This window comes from Microtus oregoni, unplaced genomic scaffold, assembly GCF_018167655.1.
Source record: "Microtus oregoni isolate MIOR12 unplaced genomic scaffold, Mior012 000091F_ref0000469, whole genome shotgun sequence".
Classification (NCBI taxonomy): Eukaryota; Metazoa; Chordata; class Mammalia; order Rodentia; family Cricetidae; genus Microtus; species Microtus oregoni.
The window spans coordinates 3,037,632-3,059,482 of NW_024544600.1; the positions used below are offsets into that span (position 1 = coordinate 3,037,632).

The window sequence follows — 21,851 nt, forward strand, 5'->3', positions numbered from 1 at the left end:
AATTGTAAATTTTGTATATTCTTTCTTTTTTTTTTTTTTGGTTCTCTTTCTCATTTTTATTTATTTGAGGCAAGGTCTAATCTAGCTCAGACTGGCCTTGGACGCCCTGTCTTCCTGCCTCTGCTTCCAAGTGTTGGGATTATAGGTATGCGATATCATGCAATTTTCTTTCTTTCTTTCCTGTTTTCCTTTTGAGATAGAATCTCAAGTAGTCTAGGCTGGTCTTGAACTCACTTTGTAGCTGAGGATGACCTTAAAATAGTCCCTCCTGCCTTTACCTCCCAAGTGCTGGGATTAAAGGCCTGTGCTACCTGATTTGTGTGGTGCTGAGAATCAAGCTCAGAGCTTTGCGCCTGCCAGGCAAGCACTCTACCAGCTGAGCTATGTTCCAAGCTGCCTCAACATCTTGGTTTCTATGTCTTTTCTCAGGGGCCTTAGTTTTTTTTGGGGGGGGGGTTGTTTTATTTTGTTTTGTTTTTAAAACAGAGTCTCAACAACATAGCTCAGGCTGGCCTTTAACTCGCTGGTGTAGCCCAGGTTGTTCCTTCTGCCTTACTCTCCAGAGTGCTGGTATTAAAGGTAGTGCCACCATGCTGTGCTTTAGGGGCTTGGGTTGTTGGATTCAAACCAGAAGGTGTCTTGGTTAGTCAAAAAGAACTTTCCAAACCTTCCCACAGGAAGAAACCAGAGGCAGAGGGGAGAACATGCTCTAGCGACTGCTCTGAAAACAGAGGTTCCAGCCTGGACAGTGCCCAAGGTAGAGCAGACCCAGCATCAGGACCTTAGTGGGTGGTCTCGGCACCCACCTTTGAGAGACTATGCCTTTGCACAGTGAACAGATCTGTAAGCAACAGTAGGGCCCCAAGTCCCTAGGCCCATGCCCGAGTGTCTCATACTTCTCAGGACCTCTGTTCAAACCTGGAGGTGACAAAAAGAGGGAGACTCCTCCAGGTTATTGGGAGGGCATGTGACAGTTTTCTGAGGATGGCATGGAGTTCATCCATGATTGCATCTGATTTTCAGAATTAAAAGGTGTCTTGCTCCTCAAACTTCATGGAGTACTCCTAACATTTGTCTTACACACCCATACATGAGCGCATGCATGCACACACACACACACACCTGAGTGCATGCAGAGAAATATACAGATACCAAGCACATGAGTTTGAAGGCACTTACAGACTCACAGACAAGCAGAAAGATGCTCTTAGACACATAGATACTATACAACCATAAATGGGCTCTCAGTCACCTAAAACACATACATGCCAAGCACATTAGAGAAGGTATAAAGATATCCAAACCCCTCAGATTCACATGCACACATATTACATACAATCACCTCCACACACACAAAAGCCATCACAAACAATACACAAATTTGTACCCACCAATAACACACAGACCTCCAGAAACACAAACTCCAACACAAAGACATTAGGTCTGGAGTGACAGCTCAGTAGTTCAAAGCACTTGCTTGTACAATCGTGAGGACTGGAGTTCGAATCCCAGCACCCACACAGCCAACCAGGTGCCCTAGGAAATCTGTAATCACAGCTCCAATGGGGATAGAGGCAGGAGGATTGTTGGCGCTTAGCTGATCTTCAGCCTTGCTGAGAAAACAGGAGCTCCAGGTTCAGGGAGAGGTCATAGAGGACATGCAATGACCTCTTCTGGCTGCTGTGCATACACAGGCATGTTAACCCACACGTGTGAACATACAGTGATTCAAACACATAACCACATAGAGAAATAATAAAATAATCTTTAACCCGAAAATCAAAGCCACAACCCAAGTGCACACAGACACATCTGGATCATCCCCCCACCCCCCAAAAAAAATCATCTCTGGACAGTTGTGATGGTGGGGTAGGAATGACATTGTCTTCATCTCTAGCCAAGAGACAGCTGGGTTCCGGGTCCTATTTGGCAGCACCTAGGGCCAGCTGAATCACTTTCCTTGCCCCCCCCTGCCCCCTCGCATATGTCCCCACCCTCCTGCCCAGCCCCTACCGTGCTGAAGTTGGGGAAGAGACTGAGCGGGGTGGTGCCATTGATGTGGAAGGCGAGCAAGTGCTTGAAGTCCAACGGGGTTTGCAGAGGCCGGGTGGGCAGGGTCAGGGAGGCCAGCAGGGGGCTGGGGGTGCTGGAGGCTGGGCCTGCTGCAGGAGGAAGAAGGGCAGAGTCTGAAATGAGAAGCCAGAGAGCTCTTTCCCACCTCTGCTGCCAGAATGAAAGGCTTTTACAGCCAGGACAGGAAGTCCTGGCTCCTTCTTTATAACTGCTCCAGCTGAACCAGAGTCACGGCGTCTACAGCTCAAGTGTCCTAGGCAGAAGAGCAACCCTCTTTCACAGACAGGGTCAGCACAGTGACCCAAATAGACACCCAAAGGAAGTTCAGGTAAGAGAGGGGTCAGAGGAATCAGGGTTGATACACACACCATGGTGACAGTATGTCATACTTTATCCCAAAGCACCAAACTCAGGGAGTGTAGGGAAAGGCCAGCCCCCTCTCACTTCAGGCTCCACACCACTCATAGAAGGGATGAGAACAAACCCATGGCACGGGGCTGGAGAGATGGCGCAGTGGTTAAGAGCACTGGCCAGTCTACAGGACCTGGGTTTGATTCCCAGCACCCACATGGCAGCTCACAACTGTAACTTCAGTTCCAGCAGACCCAATGCCTGCTTCCGACCCCTGCAGACTCCGGGCACACACATGGCGCCCATACATATATGCAGGTAAAGCACTCATACATACAAAATAAATCTAAGAACTCCCACAAATTTAAAAAGAAAGAAAGAAACCCACAGCATTCTGAAGGTTTGGGTCTCCAGTTCTGGTGAGACCCCAAATCAGTCCTCAGTACGCCCAGGAACAACACTGTGGTTTTGCAGTCTTTGCTCTTAACAGTGTAAAGCAAAGGCAAGAAAGGGCTGGGAACCAACAAATCAGATTTTAGGAAGGGAAGAAAAAAACAAAGATATCAATCCAAGTTATTGAAGACTTTCTTGAGCCCTGTAATTGCAAAACCAAAAGAAGTCCTTTTCAATTCTTGGGTGTTAACCCTCTGAAACATAAGACTGGCTTGTTTAGCATCTGTAGATGTATGCCTAGAAACACAGTCATGTACAGAAAAGCCGGCAGACAGCAGATGGGAGGGGGAGAGGGACGGAGGGTACCACTACCTCCCTGGAATCACTGTGCACTTGGCCTATTAGTCTGTGCACAGCTAGCACTGTGCTATGGTCGGAAACAAGCACTGTCCTCTGGTTTACAGTCTCTTAGAGAAAGAAACACTGCAAAGCAACGGGCGAGGAAATTCTCTGGAAGCCTTTGTTCACCTCTGTTTCTCCAGTTCCTAAAGCCCAACCTTCTTCCCTCCAACCAAAACCCAAGGGGAGGGTTCAAAGGAGGACAAACAAACTCTGAAAGGCCAGATGGGACTGGAACTGTCCAGGCCCTACCTAGCACCTCTACCACTTGCCCAGGCTCCTCTTCCCTCACTGGCAGGGGTCTGGTTTGGTGAAGAGCAGGGGACAGAGTGGTTAGTAGGTCAGCTTGAGTGTAGTGTATATGGGTAAAGTTATATCTGCGATCCCTTCAATTTCCACCCTCTGTAGGCTAAGAGGAGGGGAGGCCACCCCCGAAGTCCCTCCCTCTGTCCATCTACTAAGTACTCTATGGCCAGTGCACAATCAAACTCATACAGCGAGGGCACATTCACCGCCTTCTTCACCATGTGCTCGCCATGGCCTGCCTGAGACCCTGCTCTGTCCCCACCACCGTGGCTTGTGGATGCTTGCGGCCCACCCTGTCCAGCAGCCCAGTGCACGCAGGCAGCACCAAGGCTAGCTAGGGCTGCGAAGTCGGGAAAGATTTCCGTACAGCTCGGAATACACACACGGCCAGCTTGGCTCACAGGGTGCGTGGGCAGAGGGGCCCGAGGCTGGCTACCATGCCCTTGAAGAACACGAACTCGCCCAGCACACTGGTTCACCAGTGCCCAGCAGCAGTACCCACATAACGCCCTCATCGAGTGCACCCCATTCTTCCGGGTAGAGGCGGGACTCAAAGATTATTGCCAACACGGCCACTGCATCCAGCGAGCGACCAGGGAATAACAGCCCCTACGCGCGCCTATGGAGTCCAGAAAAAGCTTGCTGGAGGCGTTCCAAACCTTGCAAGAAGCCTCTGAATTGCCCAGCAACTCCACACCATGGTAGGTGCAGCTTTTGCCATCTGCCTGCCACTGGGCAGGCTCGGAGATTGCCAGTTCCTGCAGGAAGCCTGGAGATAGGCCCCCCAGGGACACACTGTGCTTGCTGCAAAATTAAGGCTGCCATCACCATCTGCAGCAAGACCAGGTCCTGGTCTTCATGCTGCAGGACCAGGACAAGCTTCTGCATTGAAGGCAAAGCATAGAGCAGTGGGTGAAGGCTACCAAGGTGAACTATGAACTGGCGCATGGCCAAGGCCAGGGCAGCAGTGGTCCAGGAGGCCAGGACAGTGGCTCCCAAGGTGAGCACCAAGCAAAGCCAGGCCTCAGCCATTACTTCCACAACAGTCAACAGGGACGACCAATGTACTAGCTGAGGACCCGCCAAGTCAGTAGCTGCAAGGTCCAAGGCTGCGTGGAGCTCAGGGACCACGTGGGAACTAGGGTCACCATGCAGATGGAACGAGGCCTCCAATACGCTCTCATACTCACTCAAATAGACAAGGGGTTTAGGGTCAGTTGGGCCAGGGAGAAAGTGAAGATCCATGGGCAGTGGGCAAGTGACCCTGAGCTGCAGGCTGACACTCCCCAGTAGGTCACTGGGCGGCCAGGCCAGTTTGGGTGCAGATATGCCAAAAAACTGTAGGATGTCCAGGAGTTGGCAAGTGATAACCTCACCCTCCTGGACCTCTACACTGCCCAAGAAAGTGGTAGCAGGATGGCCATCACATGGGGACACCAAAGTGGCAAGCAGGGACAGAGGATGGGACTCGGCCCAGCCCCTGGTCTCTTCTAACACCAGCCTCTATGGGGATGCCTTCAGATGCTGATAAGCCTCTGTGTGCAAGACACTGGCAGCCGTCACCCGGGACAGCCCAGGGTGTAAAAAGGACGGAGTCAGGCTTGTCCTCCAGGCTGCAGGGGCAGCAATGCAAGGTTGTTGGATGAGTACAAGGTTGAGGCCAGGCAGACTCTTTGCTGATTACGGATTGTGTTACCCTGGGCAAGTTTACCTGTCTGAGCTCCAGTTTTCTGAGAGTTTTCAGACCTGCCTGCCCTCATCTCCCTAAATGGCTACCGTAAGTTGTAAATCTTCGTTATTGCATTGATGAATATGAAGTGATTTATGAACCGTAAAGAAGGCTAAGAAGCATGGATTGTTGCTGCCTTGTTTTTCCGGTGGTCTTTGCAGGCCTCGAATTCACAGAGATCTACCTGTCTCTGCCTCCTAAGTGCTGGGATTAAAGGTGTGCGCTACCACCACCCAGCTGGCTTGTTTTGTTCTTGAGACAGGGTTTCTCTTTATAACAGCCTTAGCTGTCTTAGAATTCACCTTGTAGACTAGGCTGGCCTTGAACTCACAGAGATCCTTCCTGCCTCTGCCACCCAAGCACTGGGATTAAAGCTGTGTGCCCCCACGCCCAGCTGAATTTTTATCACCAGTTTACAACCTCTGTCCCAGGGAGTGGGCAGTGTGACTGCATTCACCCAATGACAGGTGCCAGGTCTGGCTTCTTCACGGTTGTATTCAAGGGGGCTGGCGCAGTGCCAGGCACGTAGGCAGTCGCTGGTGAAGATTTGACATAGTGGAGGTATGAATGAAGTATGTTGGTTCCTACCCAGGGGCCTGGCATGCTGGAGCTTTCCCGGGTGGCTTGATGCCTCCCTCCCCCTTGGTCCTCCCCTTACCTCTGGCTGCCACCCACCTGGATATCCCTCACCCTCCTGGGGCTGTAGTGTTCGCCATGCTCTGGGCCTGACACAGGTTGAGCCTCTGCAGCTCGAGCAGGGCAGAACATGGGTCAACAGGCACATCCTCTTTGGCCAGGTCGGCCTCCATCTTGATGGCCCCAGTGGCGGGAGTGGTTGTCAGGCTGGGATATGTCCCTCTGCCTTCAGTAGGGCCTTCCAGAGTAGGCTGACCCTGGCTGTCTGCCAGCGTCTGGTGGTGAGCTCCTGAGGTGACGTGATGCAGCAGGGCACGGTGCTGGAAGTGTCAGTGCCCACTGTGACGGCATTCCCAGCTTTGGCATGCTTGTTGCACACCAGGGCCTGGCGACACTCTAGAGGGAGGAGCATCAGCTTCCGCTCACAGGCAGAGTCCAATCAGGGAAACTCCTCCTTCCACCGCTCACTGAAGTTTCGCTTGTACTTCTTGTTGGAGTTGGAGGCCTCTCCAGTGGGCTTCTTCCCAGGGGGCACCATGCCTGCTCTCAGGGCAGAGGACCTAGGACCCCCTTAAACGCTCATGGTCCCCTGCTTCCCTTGCCCACACGGCAACTCCCTAGACAGAGAAGCTGGCGAGTGAGGGCCAACCCACCAAGCCAAGGGGGACCATCCATCCAACTTAGCTTGGAAAGTTTATTCCAGCTCTGCCATCGGAGACTGGAGATGAAAGAAGCAAGGGAGAGATGTTGGGGGTGGGGATAGAGACTACTCTGTCCACAAGGATGGAGAGTGTGGAGAGGTAGCGGTGAGCCACAGTCGGAAGAGGTAAGGGAACCCATCTCCCTCTAAGGCCTCCCTCTATCCAGGACAAGGAAGGGACTGATTGGCTATGACTGCTGTAGCATCTCAGAACACAGTAGAGACTTTTTAGCCCAAACTGAATTCCAAAGACAGATGTGATTCTCAGGGCTCCCGAGTGTTTTGTAGCTGAGCCAGGGCTACAGCACAGACTGATTCCTAACCCACAGGATGTTGTCCTCAAAGTCCATAGACACCTGTGTGATCAGAAGGAAGTCAATATGGAGCCAAGCATCCCAAGGCCATCTGCGTTTCCCTGGGACATCTGTCCCTGCACACACACACACACACACACACACACACACAGGTGCTGGCTCACACATATGAACACTGGCGTGTGGTCCCAGGAACAGGCAGCAGAGTGAGGACAGAGACTGTAGGCGGGCTGCAGACAGAATACAACCAGCTGGTTGCCTCTACCTTCCCATAGATGTGAGACCGAGATGCGTCTCTGAGATCAGAAGGTCTTGTCCGGTTGGATCAGACATGCCAGCTATACCTTGTAGAGATGTGATATTTGTCCTCTCCTGTGAAATAGCAGCACCAGCAGCAGTAGCAACTACAGCTTATCCAGTCAGTGAAAACCGAGCCAGTCTTCTCTCCTTGATTAGCTCTCCCATCACCCCTTGAGATCATCTCAGACAGCCCCTCTGCTGCTCTGATCTCCACAGCCGGGCTGGCATCTGGCCCCCTGTCTGAGGCAATTCCCTGTGGGCAGGAATTCTCTGTGTATCTGCAACTGAATGTTTTCACCCAGGAAGTCTCGCCCGTTTCCATCACTGCCCCTGCTTGCTCCCTCCAGACCACCCATCTGTTACTTCACATCATTTCGCTCCCTGTCTTCCTTCCCTCCTTTGTGTTCCCCAAGGGCAGGAAAGACAAACAGCTTCTCTTTTCTTTTTCTCTCTTTGAGACAGGGTCTCACGTGTAGACCAGGCTGGTCTCAAACACGCTACAAAAAGGATGACTTTGAACCTACTTCTAGCCCCTGATTACAGGTGTGTCCACCACATCCAGCCCTATGCACGCTGGAGCTCAAAACCAGGGGTCCCTGCATGTTAGGCAAGCACTCTACAAGCTGAGGTACATCCCCAGGCCAATAATTTCTTCATGTGTGGACCCCAGATAGGGCAATAGCATCTGACTTCTAAACAAGTGTCACAAAAGCTTGAGAAAAAGAATTTTAAAAAGCAAGTTCTGTATGTGTGTATATGTGTGTGTGTATGTGTGTGTGTGTTTTTGCCCGTGCATGCACATGCTCAAGCATACACGGGTAGCAGTTTGACCTTGGGCACCTGCTAGGGGGTTAAAATGGCCTCCTCCCTCATCTTTTCTTCCCCCAAACCTGCAATTCCAACATTTTATTCTTCCCACCACCCACAAGATGTGAGAATGGGAGACAAATCAAAGACCAAGATCAGGTGACAGATCCTTCCCATAATTCCTAGAACCTGAGTGTCCCCACCCTATCCTGCAGCGAGATCAGCACACCAAAGTGAAAATACTAAGATCTTTTCAACCAAAGACTGTGTGTCGAACCTGGGAAGCTGAAGGCCAAACTGACACTGTCTAGACAGCTGTCCTTAGACCCCTGGGATGTTTCGTTAGAATTCGGGAACAGGAGAGCAGGCATCTTGTGGAAAAACATCACCCTGGCTGCCACTCAACAGAGAGGATTCAAGGAAACCACGTTTTGCAGTTGGGCCATAATTGGAAAAGATCAATGCCCACCCTGAGATCCGCAGGCACCCACACGGATAGCGCTAGACACAGATGCCAGGTCCAGAGGCACATACATCTCCCCACGGTGAAGCCATGTCCAACGTACATGATGCTCATGCAGCGAGCACATGCCCTCAGGGACCCAGCGTGAGCCTGCACGTACACCCGGATGGCCATGATAAACAGATCAATGGACACAGACCCTTAGAGATGTCTCTGGACCACCAGAAACCATAAGCATGAGCTGAGTGAGCGGCACGCGCCTTGGCACAGAAAGCCACAAACACCCTGAGATAGATACCCAGGACAAGCGCGTGCACACACGCCCTTAGAAAACCAGTTGCATCTGACTCTCACGTGATCATACAACCCAACAATCTCCTTCCCCTCTCATTTCACTCCCAGCCGCAGGGCAGAGGTAGAGACCTCCCAGAAGCACGCATATGTGCACATGCATGCACGCATAAAAATAATGATGGTATTTCTATTACACATAAAACAAAAACTCAGGAGGGGCTCATGAGGCCCTCCACCTCCTTGGGGGTCTACAAGCGGTTAGTGCTTCCTCGGGCAGGGAGAGGCATTTTCTCTGGTGGTATAGCCATGAGTAAGGCACCCACAGGCCTGTAAATAACCTCTCCTGTATGCATGCTCCAGCAAGCAACCTTAATGAAACTCATTAACTCGCCAAGAAAGAAAAGAACAACAGAACGTGGAAGTGGAAGCGGGGCAGGAGTGGACTAGAGAGTGATGGGGGAAAGAACCAGCACACAGCAAGCATGAAAATGTCACGATGAAACCCGTTAGTATGCAGAATGGATACGTGCTCATAATTTTTTTAACCTGCAAAGAAAAACGGAAATCCAGAGGAAGGGTCAAAGATGGGGAGGGGCTGATGAGTGGCAACGGAGGTGGGGGGACAGATTGAACTGAGAGCCAATGCTTGCCCATGCCACTCTCCAGCAGGATTCTAAGTACTGCCAGGCCAAGAGTTCCTCCTCACATTCACCAGAATCTTCTCTCTCACTTCCAGGATGTCTACAGTGTGCTGATGCTTCCTTCAGACCCTGACCTAGCTAGAGCAACTCCAAACCCAGTAGCTAGATAATACCATTATGCCCCCTTATACCCCCTGCCTCCAGATCTTTGTCCCTGGAGGAGCTTTCGAGGTTGAGACAGGATGGTGAGTTTAAATCCATCCTAGGCTACAGAGTAAGTTCAAACCCAGCCTGGACTGCGGCAGGAGTTTGTGGGAGCTGGGGTGGGCAGTCGGGGAGAGAAATGAAAACAAAAGACCAGGTAAGACCCTGTGTGGGGAGGCAGGTAGAGTGCAGGGACACAGGGAAAGCAGGGTGGGAGGGCACTGGTCTGACCCTGGTGTAGATGCTGCCTCTCAGCTAGGCGCTTCCTGCCCCATCTTATCTTGTCTTCTCTGTCTCTCTCCACAGAGGAGGTTACAGCTCTTTAGCCCCTTCCAATGTCTCCCCTCCCTTGGCCCTTAGAAGAGGGAAGGGAAGATTTCCTATAAGGAGTCTTAGCTCAGGTTCCCAGCACACATTTACCAGGATGCACAGCACCCTGAGTCTCAGGGCACACTCTCCAGCTGTCCCTCCTCTGCTTTATCCTTTGTCTCAGCCACAGTCCAGGCTAGTAGGACTGGGGTAAGGTTGGGGAGTCTACTGACCTTGCATCCCCAGCAGATAACCTCTGGGGGCCAACAGCAGCGGGGGGGGGGGGGGGGGGGGGAAGGTGGGTGGGGAGGGGAGATGACCACCCTTTCCTGGAAGCCTCTGAGCCCAGTCCCCACTCCCCAGCTCAGGTGACCTCAGCACTTACCCAAGAGCATTCTCAGCCTTTGGAGACACCACTGAGCAGCACGCAGGGCAGGAGCAAATGAAATCCAGCCAGAGTGACAGAGGGAAGAGGGATGTGAGGGACAGGAGGGGAGGGCTTGAAGGAGGGATTCCCAGTTAGGCTGGAAAGCTCTGCTTCCCTTTGCCAGCAAAGGAGTGAGCACTCCCTGGTTTCTGAGTCCTGACCGACTGTGGGGACTGAGCAGGGTGTGATCTTTGCCAGGCTGCAGGAGTGAGCGGGAATGTGGAAACCTGGGACAGAGGAGACAGAGGAGTACAGTCTACTCACCCGCTCCTGTGCCCCAGGGTCCCGGCCTAGCGCTTCTTGTGCTGAGACAAAAGACTGGCTTTGTCCACAGAAACCTCCAGGGACAGAGGTACTACCCCCCCATACCTCACCCCTGCACTGCTGAAAGGCTCTCCTGCTGCTGGCCTTGCCGATGCCCTTCTGCTCACCCTGTTTCCTCTCCTGGCCTTCACCTCACATTTACCTGCTTTTCCTGAAGGGGAAACAGGCTCAGAGAAGTGTCACAGAGGGGTTGCCACTGAGGTGGGGAGGAGGGAGCCCAGGCTAGCCCCTTAGATCTGTTACCTCTGCAATGTCAGGAAGGAAGTGGGGAATGGGGAATAGTCTGCGTGAGCAGCTAGAACTTCTGACACCTGGGGGTGGGCACTGGGGGGAATCCCATCCCTTCTCTCTGCTGCCACTTGCTCCTTCCTCTTCCCCCTCCAGGTGCTGATAACTGACACCCTACTCACCTGAGCACCTGGTGGCTGTGCCTGGCAGAATGGGGCAGGGGTGGGGGGGCATTGGAAAAGGGGAGACAATCAAGCCACAGCTTGGATCCAGTCTCGAATTCCAAACCCTATCTGTGCCCAGTGCAGGGGGGGTGGAATGGGGGGCACCAATTCAGCATCCTCTCTCCATCAGACAATGTCCAGCCAATATCTGCCCACAAAGCAAGCCCAGGGAAGAACTGACTGCGGCAGGAAGGGGCTCTGAAGGGTAAGGAGTTGTCTGTGTGGGTAAAGGAAAGAAACTCAAGCCCAGAGTTAATGAACCCACCCAGAGACACACAGGGAAGTTCTGCCTTCTTCCAAGCAGAGATCTAAACTAAGCCCCCTAATTCTCTACCCAGACAGCCTCGCCTCTCTGGGTGGTCTGGAAGGGGGGCAGGTCTCACCTGGGGGAAGAGGATGTTTTGGCTGTCTCCGGAGAATGTAGGATATTTCTGTCACCTGCCACCAAAGGAGGGTGAAGTCGGAGGCAGTAGCTGGGCTTGGTGGTCTGGAGGGGAATACTATTTCTTTGAAACTTGCACCTGAAGGCCTCAGGATGATGGGGCTGGAAACGGGCAGGGGTGGGGGGATTTGGGGAGCAGGTACCTCAGTGAAGAGGAATCAGCAACCCAGAGAGATGGGAGGGGTAGGGGAAGGGCTTCCAGAGCCTCCTGGGGGGACTGAAATTAATCCATCTGTGGGGAGCAGTGGGTGAGGAAGGCTCATCAAGCCAGTGACTCAGGCATGACCCAAGTCTTTGATTTCCAGGGCTCAGGGTACAGCCAGAGGCTTCAAAGATCAAAGTTGGAGAGGAGAAAGAGGGCTGGGGAGTGCGGAAGTCTCCACTCTCAATGCCATAACTGCAGTCATCTCTGTCTTAATCTGACCCATCTCTGTCTGCCTGTCCCTCCCAATGTCTGTTTCACATTCTCCCTCCAGGGTTCCTCTAACCACCTCAGTAAACCAGAGCTCAAGGCATTTCTGAAGTCCCTTCCTGTCCCTTCAGGTTTCTGTTACCATGGCACAATGGATGATGAGGAAAAGGGCCTGGGCTCATTCTAGATTGGATAGTGCCATTAACTCTACCCAGAGTCAGAGAGGAAGTGGCTGACTTTAGGACGCTACCCTTCCTTAACCATCTAGAGGGCAGAAGATGGCTAGTGGTTCTCTCTCTCTCTCTCTCTCTCTCTCTCTTTCTTTCCTTCCTTCCTTCCTTCCTTCTTTCCTTCCTTCCTTTTTTTCTTTTATGTATTTATTTTTAAACAAAGTCTCACTATGTAGCCCTGGCTGTCTTAGAACTCACTGCATAGACCAGGCAGGCCTTGAACTCACAGATAGCTTTACCTGTCTCTGCCTCCTGAGTGCTGGGGTTAAAGGCGTGTATGACCACCACACTGGGCCTGGTTCCCCACTTTAAACTGAGGAAACACAAAACAGAGATGTGGTCATGAGCGTCTGTATAATCATCTTGCTGGACCTATTTTCTCAGGCCAACCTGCTTTCCCATACTCAGACGCCACATCGTAGCTCTCTCTCTCTCCCTCCTTCTCTCTCTTCAAGGCTTACTATTATAGCCTTAGCTAACCTGAAATGCTCTACATATACCAGACCTTGAACTCCCAGGAACCCTCTTGTCCTTGTCTCCCAAATGCTGGGATAGTAGGCATATGCCACCATGACCAACCAGCTCGACTTCTCTTCACATGCAATGGCCGCTCTCTTCCGCCAGGGCACGAGTGTGAGATAGGATTGAGAGTCAGACACTTGGGATCAAGACCCAGCTAGCTGGCTTTGGGTATTTTTCTCTCTGAGCCCCCATAATCCTGTGTGCAGAATAAGAACTGAACATCGGGGGCTGGAGAGATGGCTCAGTGGTTAAGAGCATTGTCTGCTCTTCCAGAGGTCCTGAGTTCAATTCCCAGCAACCACATGGTGGTTCACAACCATCTGTAATGAGATCTGGCGCCCTCCTCTGGTGTGTGGACATACATGGAGGCAGAATGTTGTATACATAATAAATAAATAAATCTTTAAAAAAAAAAAGAAGAAGAACTGAACATCGTCATCTGTAGGGTCGGGATCGGGGCTGCCTGCCAGATGTTGACCTGTTTTGTGAGGAGTTCGGCTCTCCCTAATGCTCTCTGGGTCACTGGAAGGTCACAGCTTCTCACCCAGGTGTCCTGACAACTCACTGTGCTACCTCAACATCTGGGCTGGAGACAGAAAGCTGTGCCTGCGCCTTTGTGTCTGCAGGTGTTGAAGAGTAGTTTAGGGTGGGGTCTGTGTGCATGTGCAGTGAGTAGTGTCACTGGCTTCAGTCTCACTGATGGAGGTTCCCCTAGTGCCCACATTCCCTGAGGTCAGGGTAAGCCAGTAAAGGATAGCCCAAGACACATTCGGCTTCCTGGGTGGCAGACAGGTGAGGCAGATGTGGAGCCTTGGGGGAGTGCCAAGAGGTGGAGATGGAGACGTGGAACCCAAGTGTGACGGTGAGAACTGCAGCTGGTCATGGCTAAGGAAGTGGCCTCTGACCTGAGCCAGAGAGGAAGCTCAAGGAGGAAAGGGGCATGCCTACCTCATTAGCTCCTCCCACATCTCCCGTTCACCCCTTAGGAAGGAGAGCAGGAGAGGGTCCTGGCTTCACTGCTTGTGACTGCCTGCCACTGGGGAGGCCTCTAGCCCCAGAGGACCCTAATCAAAGTGACAGCTCTGGCTACGTGAGACAAGGACCTCTGGTCTCCTTATGTGGTGTGGCATCCCAGACCATGAGTGCATAGGAACTAAGCTGCTTGCTGAGAGATCCTTGCAGACCGCACTCCCCCCACCTCCCACCCCCTCCCCCACCAAAGGTCCTTGAATCAGGTGGGAATTTCTCCATTTCCCTAGGGAGCTTCAGTAGCCCCAGCCTGATCCCACACCAGGCTGGGAACCAGTTTTAAGCAGGATTCAAAGCCCTGTGCCTTTTCTCCTCCCTACTGACTTGGGTGGCTGCTAGCTAGCATCTCCCTATCCTGGGAGATGTACCTGAGGCCATGGCCCAGGGAAGGCCCAGAATGAACCAGGCCACTGGAGGTGGCAGCTTCTCCCACCGGAGCTTCTGAATAACAGGATTCCTAGAAACCTGAGGCCTGGAGTCCTGGCCCTAAACCCAGCTGCCATTCCCTTCTGCTCCCATGACGCTGGCCATACCTCTCAGCATGGCTAATGGGAAGGGCTGGTTCCACATCAGCCTCCCCTGCCCAGCTGTAAGTGCCCAGGGACAGGCACCAAGCATCCATCTGAGGGTATCTCAGCACCTTGCACTGGGCTAGCCTAGGGTCTCTGATTTCTTGACACACCCTGGATACATGGTGACTTAACTGGGCTAAAATCTAGTCTGGAGTGGGGTATCAAATTTCTTGGTGACTCCCAAACCAACCCCACCAACACTGACCCTCTTCCCCCCACGGTAGCTCTTTCTAGAACTGAACTGCCCTCCTCTCCTCCTCTCCAGGAGCCTGCCTAGCTGAAGTCACCCAGTCTCTTCCCTCCCCCTTAGTCCCTAAAGCCCACCTGTCACCAAACCTTGATGGCTCAGCTACACGAAAGCCTACCAAAACTGTTTTCCTACCCAATTTCTTTCTTTACTGTGCACCTCTAAGTTTCACTCTTGTCCTCTGCTGGGGACACCTGAAACAGTAAATACTCCAGCCCACAGTGTCACTGTGAAGTCCATCACCTCTGAAGCAAAGGTCAAAGGCTAACTGGTGGGAAGGCCCCTGCAGGAATTGCCAGCTTACCTCAATCAACCTCGGCCCATACCGGGCACAAAGCTCCGCTGGCCACTGGCCAGCAAGGCCAGGAGTTTTTGGTCCCTGTACTAGCTCTCGCTGTGGCCCTGCCTGTGAGACCCTTTCCCTGTCAGGATCCAGTGTCAAGGCTCTTGAGCTTTCCTGACATCTCACATCAGCTCACTCACTGTTACCTCTTCTTCCCCCGATCCCTTTTCATTTTTCTCTGGTACTGGGGATTGAACTCAGAGCCTCTAGCAGGCTAGGTAAGTGCTCTACCTGTGAACTATATCCCTAACCTTTGCTACTTTTAATATGGAGACAAGATTTCACTAAGTTGCCTAGGCTGCTTCTAACTCACTCCCTAGCCCAGGCCAGGCTACCCTTGAACTTGAGATCCTCTTGCCTCTACCTTCCAAATACCTGGGCTTACTAGCCTGTGTCAGCAGGCTCAGCTTTCTCCTGGATTCTCTTGACACTCCCCTCCATCACCTCTACAAGGTCTAGTACCACCTGAGAATAAATCCATCTTTTCTGTAGGGTGATTTAGACAGTTCCCCCCGCCCCAGATTTGAAAGTATTAAAAATGTGAGCACCCTCCTCTTCCTCCAGCACACACCTTTAATCCCAGCACAGAGGCAGGTGGCAGGTGGATCTCCAAGTTCAAGCCCAGCCTGGTCTACAATGCAAGTTCCAGGACAGCCAGGGCTACACAGAGAAACCCTGTCTTGGACAACAACAAAAAAGTGAACCCCCGTTACATTAGCTTGAATCTCAATAGATAAGAAGATATATTTAATGAATAAATATGTGACTTGTTAAAAGACAACCTTGCTATGTGATCCAGGCTGGCCTTGAATGTATAGCCATTCTGCCTCAGCATCCCGATTACAGGCATGTACCATCCACCCAGCGTAAATGAATGACCTTTGAAACAAACCCTGTCCTACAGAAATATTGATCCATCAGATCACTCAGTCACAGTCTTGGGAGTCCAACTAACTCTAAGTACCTCCTTGGAACCCACTGCCGATGATCTTCCTGTCGCTTGCTGTGGATGTGACCTCTGCCTGAAACGCCCCTCACCTGTCACACTCATCACTCTCTTGCTTGGAGGTCTTTGTGCCCCTGGAAGCGTGTCTCAACTCCCATCATGCTAAGGAGGCGCTGTATAAATGTCACCCAACGATTAGAGTTCTCAAGGTTCAGGGCAGCCTCTGGCAAAGCCACCCAGCTGGGCTGCAAAATGGGTTTCTTGAAACCACCTCCAGAATCTGGGTACCAATGCCCCTTGTCTCTCCCTCCTAGGCCTGCGTGTGGATCTGTCCTCCCTGGCAGCCTGCAGCTCGTGACCCCATGTGCCTGTCAGCAGGCATCACTCTCACCGAAGCATTCACCCATCTCCTCCAGAACACTGCATTGCAGCCAGCTGCCCCTCCAGCACTGGCAGCTAAACCCCTACAAAGTCACCCCAGCTAGGGAGAGGCAGAAATCCTGGCTGGGAGTCTGGCTGCCACGGAAAGAGCAGCTCCTGTTGTTCCTAGATTGGAGCGCTGTGCACCGAGCTGACCCCTGCCTGAAAAGCAGGAGTTTGGAATACCCCGAAGATCAGGCTATTGTCTGGAAGGCTGTCCCCCCAGGAAGCTCCAGGCTGGAGAAATGTTCTGAATGTCCTAATCACAAACGCCACCCACAGGGAGAGCTCCTAGAACTGAAGAGACCTCAAGAAGATACCTCACCTGGGTGGTGGTGGTGCACACCTTTAATCCTAGCACTCCTAGGCAGAGGCAGGTGGATTTCTGTGAGTTCAAGGCCAGCCTGGTCAACAGAGCTAGTTCCAGGACATCTAGGGTTGTTACACTGTGACACAGAAAAACCCTGTCTGGGGAAGGGGTGGGGGGAGGAGACTTCAAGACTCCCACATCCCAAGAGATCCCATAGAAAGCTGTGCAGAAGCAAAACAAAACTTTCTTTGGTTTTGCAGTGCTGAACCCAGATCACATGCAGGGTAGGCGGCATGCCACCAAGTTACAGCCCCTGACGGTATCAGGGAAGCTACAGATTCAGGGTTCCTTAAAGGGATCCAGGGTGCTAAGCTCAGCGCCACTCCTCACTGACCTGGCCCTGCGGAGGTCTTGCCCAGGCTGAGCTGCCGAAGCCTCCGCTGGTGGGCGCGTCCCCCACAGTGCACCTGGGCCTGGGCTGCAGAGTTCAGCTGGACGTTGCAGACGTCGCAGAGGGTGTAGGAAGGGCGTTTCCTTTCCCGCTTAGGCTTCGACGATTCTGGAGAGTGAGGGGAGCACTCAGATGCTGCAGTTGTGGGGGGCTCCTTCTCACCTGAGGGGGATGGGCTCAGTGGCCGCTTCATACCTGAGCAGATAGAGAGAGGAAGACAGATGTGTGATGACTGAGCGGACTGAGATGCTGGTGGGTGTGCCAGGTGACCCTACCTGACTTCCAAACACACCTCTCAGCCAAAATGTCAAGAAGGAACATTCAAAATGTCAACAGGGTGGTCTGTTTTCGGCAGAGTAGCATTAAAATACAGCAGCACTGGTAAGACAGTCGGAAATGGCACACAGGATCTGAGAGCGAATCTCAGAGAGGAAGTTGAGGTCTAGGGGACAAGGTGGCACTGGGAAACAGCAACAGAGGAGCGGAGTCATGTTTTGGGAAGCCATTGTCCTGTTCTCAGCCTCGAGGCAGAAACTGACAATCCTGTGACAGACGGGCACGGGGATCTTACTGGAGACACAACAGCCCTGTGGCAGAAGCCCATCTTGTGCCCTTTACCTAGCAGGTGACATTCACCGGTAGTGACAGCCTGCAGAGACATCCCTACCCCTGTCCCACATGGCTTAAGATGCCCCTACTGACCTGGGTCTGCTGGATGCAGCATCCGCACACTGCCCCAAACTGGACTCGCACGTCCTCTTTCAGGCAACTGTCCCCATTTTTCAGATAACCTCTCCTTCCCAACTCATTTCTCGGTACTTTCTCTCGCTTGTCTGCTTCTGTTTCTACTCAGGACCTGGCTGCCAAATTCCAGTTCTCAGACATAACTTGTAATATTCACTTCCTTCCTGGTGTGTGCATGTGTGTGTGAATTTACACATATGTGTTCACATGTACGTGTGCGTGCATTTACACATATGTGACCTGTGCGTGTGTGTATGTGTGCACATTCATATGTGTATGTGTGTGCGTTTATACATGTGCATATGTGTGTGTACATATATGTGTGTTTCCTGCCTCATCTTCACTGAGAGACTTCCTGAAGTCAGTGCCTGTTCTCCTCAGACTTGAGCAACCCCAAAGTTTGGGGAAAGTATGGCTGAGTCCATCTCCCTAGTCACAGATGAACTGGGCAAACTTTTTCCATTCATGTTGAAGCACTAACCTTAAGTATAACAGAATGTGACTGCATTTGGACAAAAGACTGTTTTAATTCCAGGCAGGGTTCCTCTTGGAACTCTGTAGACCAGGCTGGTCTCAAACTCACAGAGATCCACCTGCCTCTGCCTCTCAAGTACTGGGATTAAAGACGTGCGCCACTATCACCCAACTCAAATACTGTATAAGACAAAGAAATTTGAACAAGGCTCTTTCAGAAGAAATTGATCCTGAGCCTGGGTGTAACACACACCTGTTATCCCAGCTTTAGGGGAGGCTTAGGCAGGAGATCAGGAGTTGGAAGTCATCCTGGGCTACATAAGAGTAAAAGGTTGGTCTGTAGCTCAGGATAGAGTTGTTTGCCCTGCATAAGGGAAGTCCTAGGTTCAATCCCCAATACTATATAGATGGTGCATCGATAGCACATGCCTGTGAGCCCAGCACTTGGAGGGACGAGAAGCTCAAGGTTATTCTTAGCTACATAGGGAGTTTGAGGAAAAACCTAGGGTACACCAGACCCTGCCTATGAATTAATTAATTAAAGAAAAGAATAAGTAAGAAGAGAAGGCACCACTGCCACTGCCAACCCCGTGACACCATGCTCACCCAGGCCTTTAGCTCCAGAGCTAAGACACAGCACAGTTCCGTTGTTTAAGCCCCTTTCTTGCCTCGCTTTGTGGCGGCGGCTGGAGAAAGCTAATCCTTCTCCCTCAAGGTCATTTCCTGCGTCCTTAGTCTCACTTCGCACATCAGCTCAGCCAGGAAATACTACAAGGTTCTCAGAAGCACACACGTCTAGTGGTGGGGTCCACATCTGAAGAGGAAATGCCCGAGTCCCTGGCCGTGAACCTGCACTCATTTCCTTAATGTTCTCTGTGAGCTGTTTGATGTTTCTGTGCCATGTGATACGTGTCTGTCGTTACTCATGAGACTGTGGGTGGGTGGAGGACTGACTCAGCTTAGAGCAGGTGTCCCTGCTGGGTCACACCTCCTGTCTCAGCTCTGGCCCGCGTGTCAGCTGTGATGTGTTAGGCATCGCAGATGTCTCTGTTCGCTATGGCTGGCTAAGGTGATTCTGTCTCTGTCACGCTGTGTGTATGTCACAATGGAGCGCCATCATAGTGTCCGTGTCATTGTGCTCAACTATTGGGGAATATCTAAGACTTCCTGTGTGTTACAGGTTAAATTGTGTCTCTGTCCCCACATTCGATGCGTTAAGAAGTAATCGTGTTTGGAGCTAAGGTTACTGGAAGAGGTTGGACCAATGTGTAGGGTTGTGATGTGTGGTCATTTCCTTTAAACTGAAACATTCCCTCCTAGAGGGAAGAAAGAGGCTGGCTCATGGGACTCAGAAAGCTGACAAAACTGGGGCTGGAGAGAGATGCTCAGAGGTTAAGAGCATTGCCTGCTCTTCCAGAGGTCCTAAGTTCAATTGCCAGCAACTACATGGTGGCTCACAACCATCTGTAATGAGATTTGATGCCCTCTTCTGACCTGCGGGCATACATACAGACAGCACATTGTCTATATAATAAAAATAAAAACATTTTTAAAAAGTTGACAAAACTTACAAAACTGAGAAAACTTGTAAAAACTCCCACGATTCACCAGGCTTCCCCAAAGTTGTAGAAGCAGTGGCAATCCTGTGGAGAGGATGCTCTCCCATCAGCCAGTGGGGCTCAGTTTTCCTGAGTGATGATCAAGCTGGACTGACCTCCAGGTGATGCAGCTGCTCATACTTCTATAAGTAATTCCAATAACCTCACGAGATCACTTAGCTATACTTTGGTAGAAGAATGTCATTAGTCTGTCTTTGATGGGTGCCCTATCCGAGGTGAGCCAACATTTTATGTTTATGTCTCCCCAGGAATAATCACACAACAGGTAAATCCAGTATATAAAGGGTGTGGCATCACAGACCTGCACACAGGTTCATGTGAGGTTGGATACAGAGCCAGGCAATGCACCTAACAAGCTGAGGGACTCCAGAGATTACCAGATAGCCACTACAATTTAGGGGAATGACATGGGACAGATTCCCCTTCTTCACGGTCCTCACAGGAAGCCAGCCTTGAGAACCTAGATCTGATCTGTGAGACCATCAATTTCTGTTGTCCAATTTGTATTGATCTATCAATATTAAACTCTATTAAATACTAAACCCTATTCTATTAAACTAACACACTATAGGTTTGACCCTGACATGGCCACAGAGCATGAGAATTTGAAGCTCCCATCCTGGGTGCAGTGTGGTGCCCGTGGGCTGTAGTACCAGTGGTCACTTCTAAAGTGGTCATCTATCAGGGAGATGAGAGGTGGCTACCCAGAACAGGACGACACCATTCTTCTAGATGTGGAAGGCATCACAGTTGCCCCCTTGCAGCTATGCGAAGCACCTAGAGCACTGCCCTCCCCCCAGAAGACACTGGAGCTCACTTATATCCCTTTGTGGGAAGGTCCCCAGGGCTGTGTGGAGTCCTCCAACCAGTATTTAGCCCTCTTTCACCCCTAGATGGTAGGCCCACTAGTTCTTCTGCCTCCTCCAACTCTTCCTCCACTCTCTAGCAGGAGACAGGAAGGAGGAACCAGATGCCAGAGCTAGAAGTGGCCCAGGTGTCAAGGGCCAGGTGGAGACTTCAAAGGAATGGGACTTTCTTAGCTGTCCAGGAAGAGCTCAAGGGGACAGGGATATTTTGAAATCTCAGTGCAATTTATGACAGACCGGACAGGGACATGGCTCAAGCGAGGAGACAACTATGTGCCATGCTGCTGGTTAAATCTCTGTGATATACAGCCTCTGGGCTCACAGAACCACTGGGATTCCTGGCTAACGTGTGTCCCCTGCCAGGATGCTGGGCCTGCTGTAGCCTGTCCTGCTTGACCCAGCCTTCCCAGCTGTCCCCTCCTGAGCTACACTGTTCCAGCTAAGCCGGGGCTCTCAGTCATATGGAGACATGGCAAAGTGTGGGATGCACACGGCTTATCCAGCTCTGTGTGAGCATCACGGGCAGGCACACACACACACACCCCACCGCTACCACCATGACCATGACTCACTCTCCCGTGACCTCCACCTGAGTCTTAGTGATGTGCCAAGAGGAGAAAACTGAGTCCAAGAGCAAGGCCTGGGGCTTGCCTCAAAGACCATGGAAAACCAGGTGAAAACTGGGAATAAATAAATAATAATAATTAAAAAAAAGCCTGGAAACTTCTCTGGGCCTGGGGCTTCACTCAGTTGGTGATGTTGCGTACCTAGAATGCATGATGCATGGACTTCTGGACTTGAGCCCTAGCAGCATAAAACCCAGTGTGGCAGAGCATGTCTATAGTCAATCCCAACACTGGGGAGAGGCAGAAGGGCCAGAAGTTCAGAGTTAGATTTGAATACACAGAGTTCACGGCTAGCCTGGGCTATGTCAGTTCCTGTCATCATTTTCTTTTCCTCCTCTCCTTTTCTTTCTGTCTTTTTTTTGTTGTTGTCATTGTTGTTTGTTTTTTGTTTGTTTTTGAGTCAGGGTTTCTCTGTGTAGCCCTGACTGTCCTGGAAGTTACTTAGTAGACCAGACCAGGCTGGCTTCCAACTCAGA

At 51.5% G+C, this 21,851-nt stretch overlaps 1 protein-coding gene across 1 annotated transcript in view; it reads right to left on the bottom strand.

Moving 5' to 3' along the window:
• The window catches only part of Znf385c (zinc finger protein 385C), a 49,410-nt gene that overhangs the window by 6,985 nt on the left and 20,574 nt on the right, over positions 1-21,851 (bottom strand). Inside the window, exons 2-3 of the mRNA XM_041644072.1 lie at positions 16,990-17,241; positions 2,014-2,162 (exon numbers count right to left, since the gene is read on the bottom strand). Of these exons, the coding sequence (XP_041500006.1) occupies positions 2,014-2,162; positions 16,990-17,239 (399 nt within the window). The 5' untranslated portion in view covers positions 17,240-17,241. The remainder of the gene's footprint in view (positions 1-2,013; positions 2,163-16,989; positions 17,242-21,851) is intronic.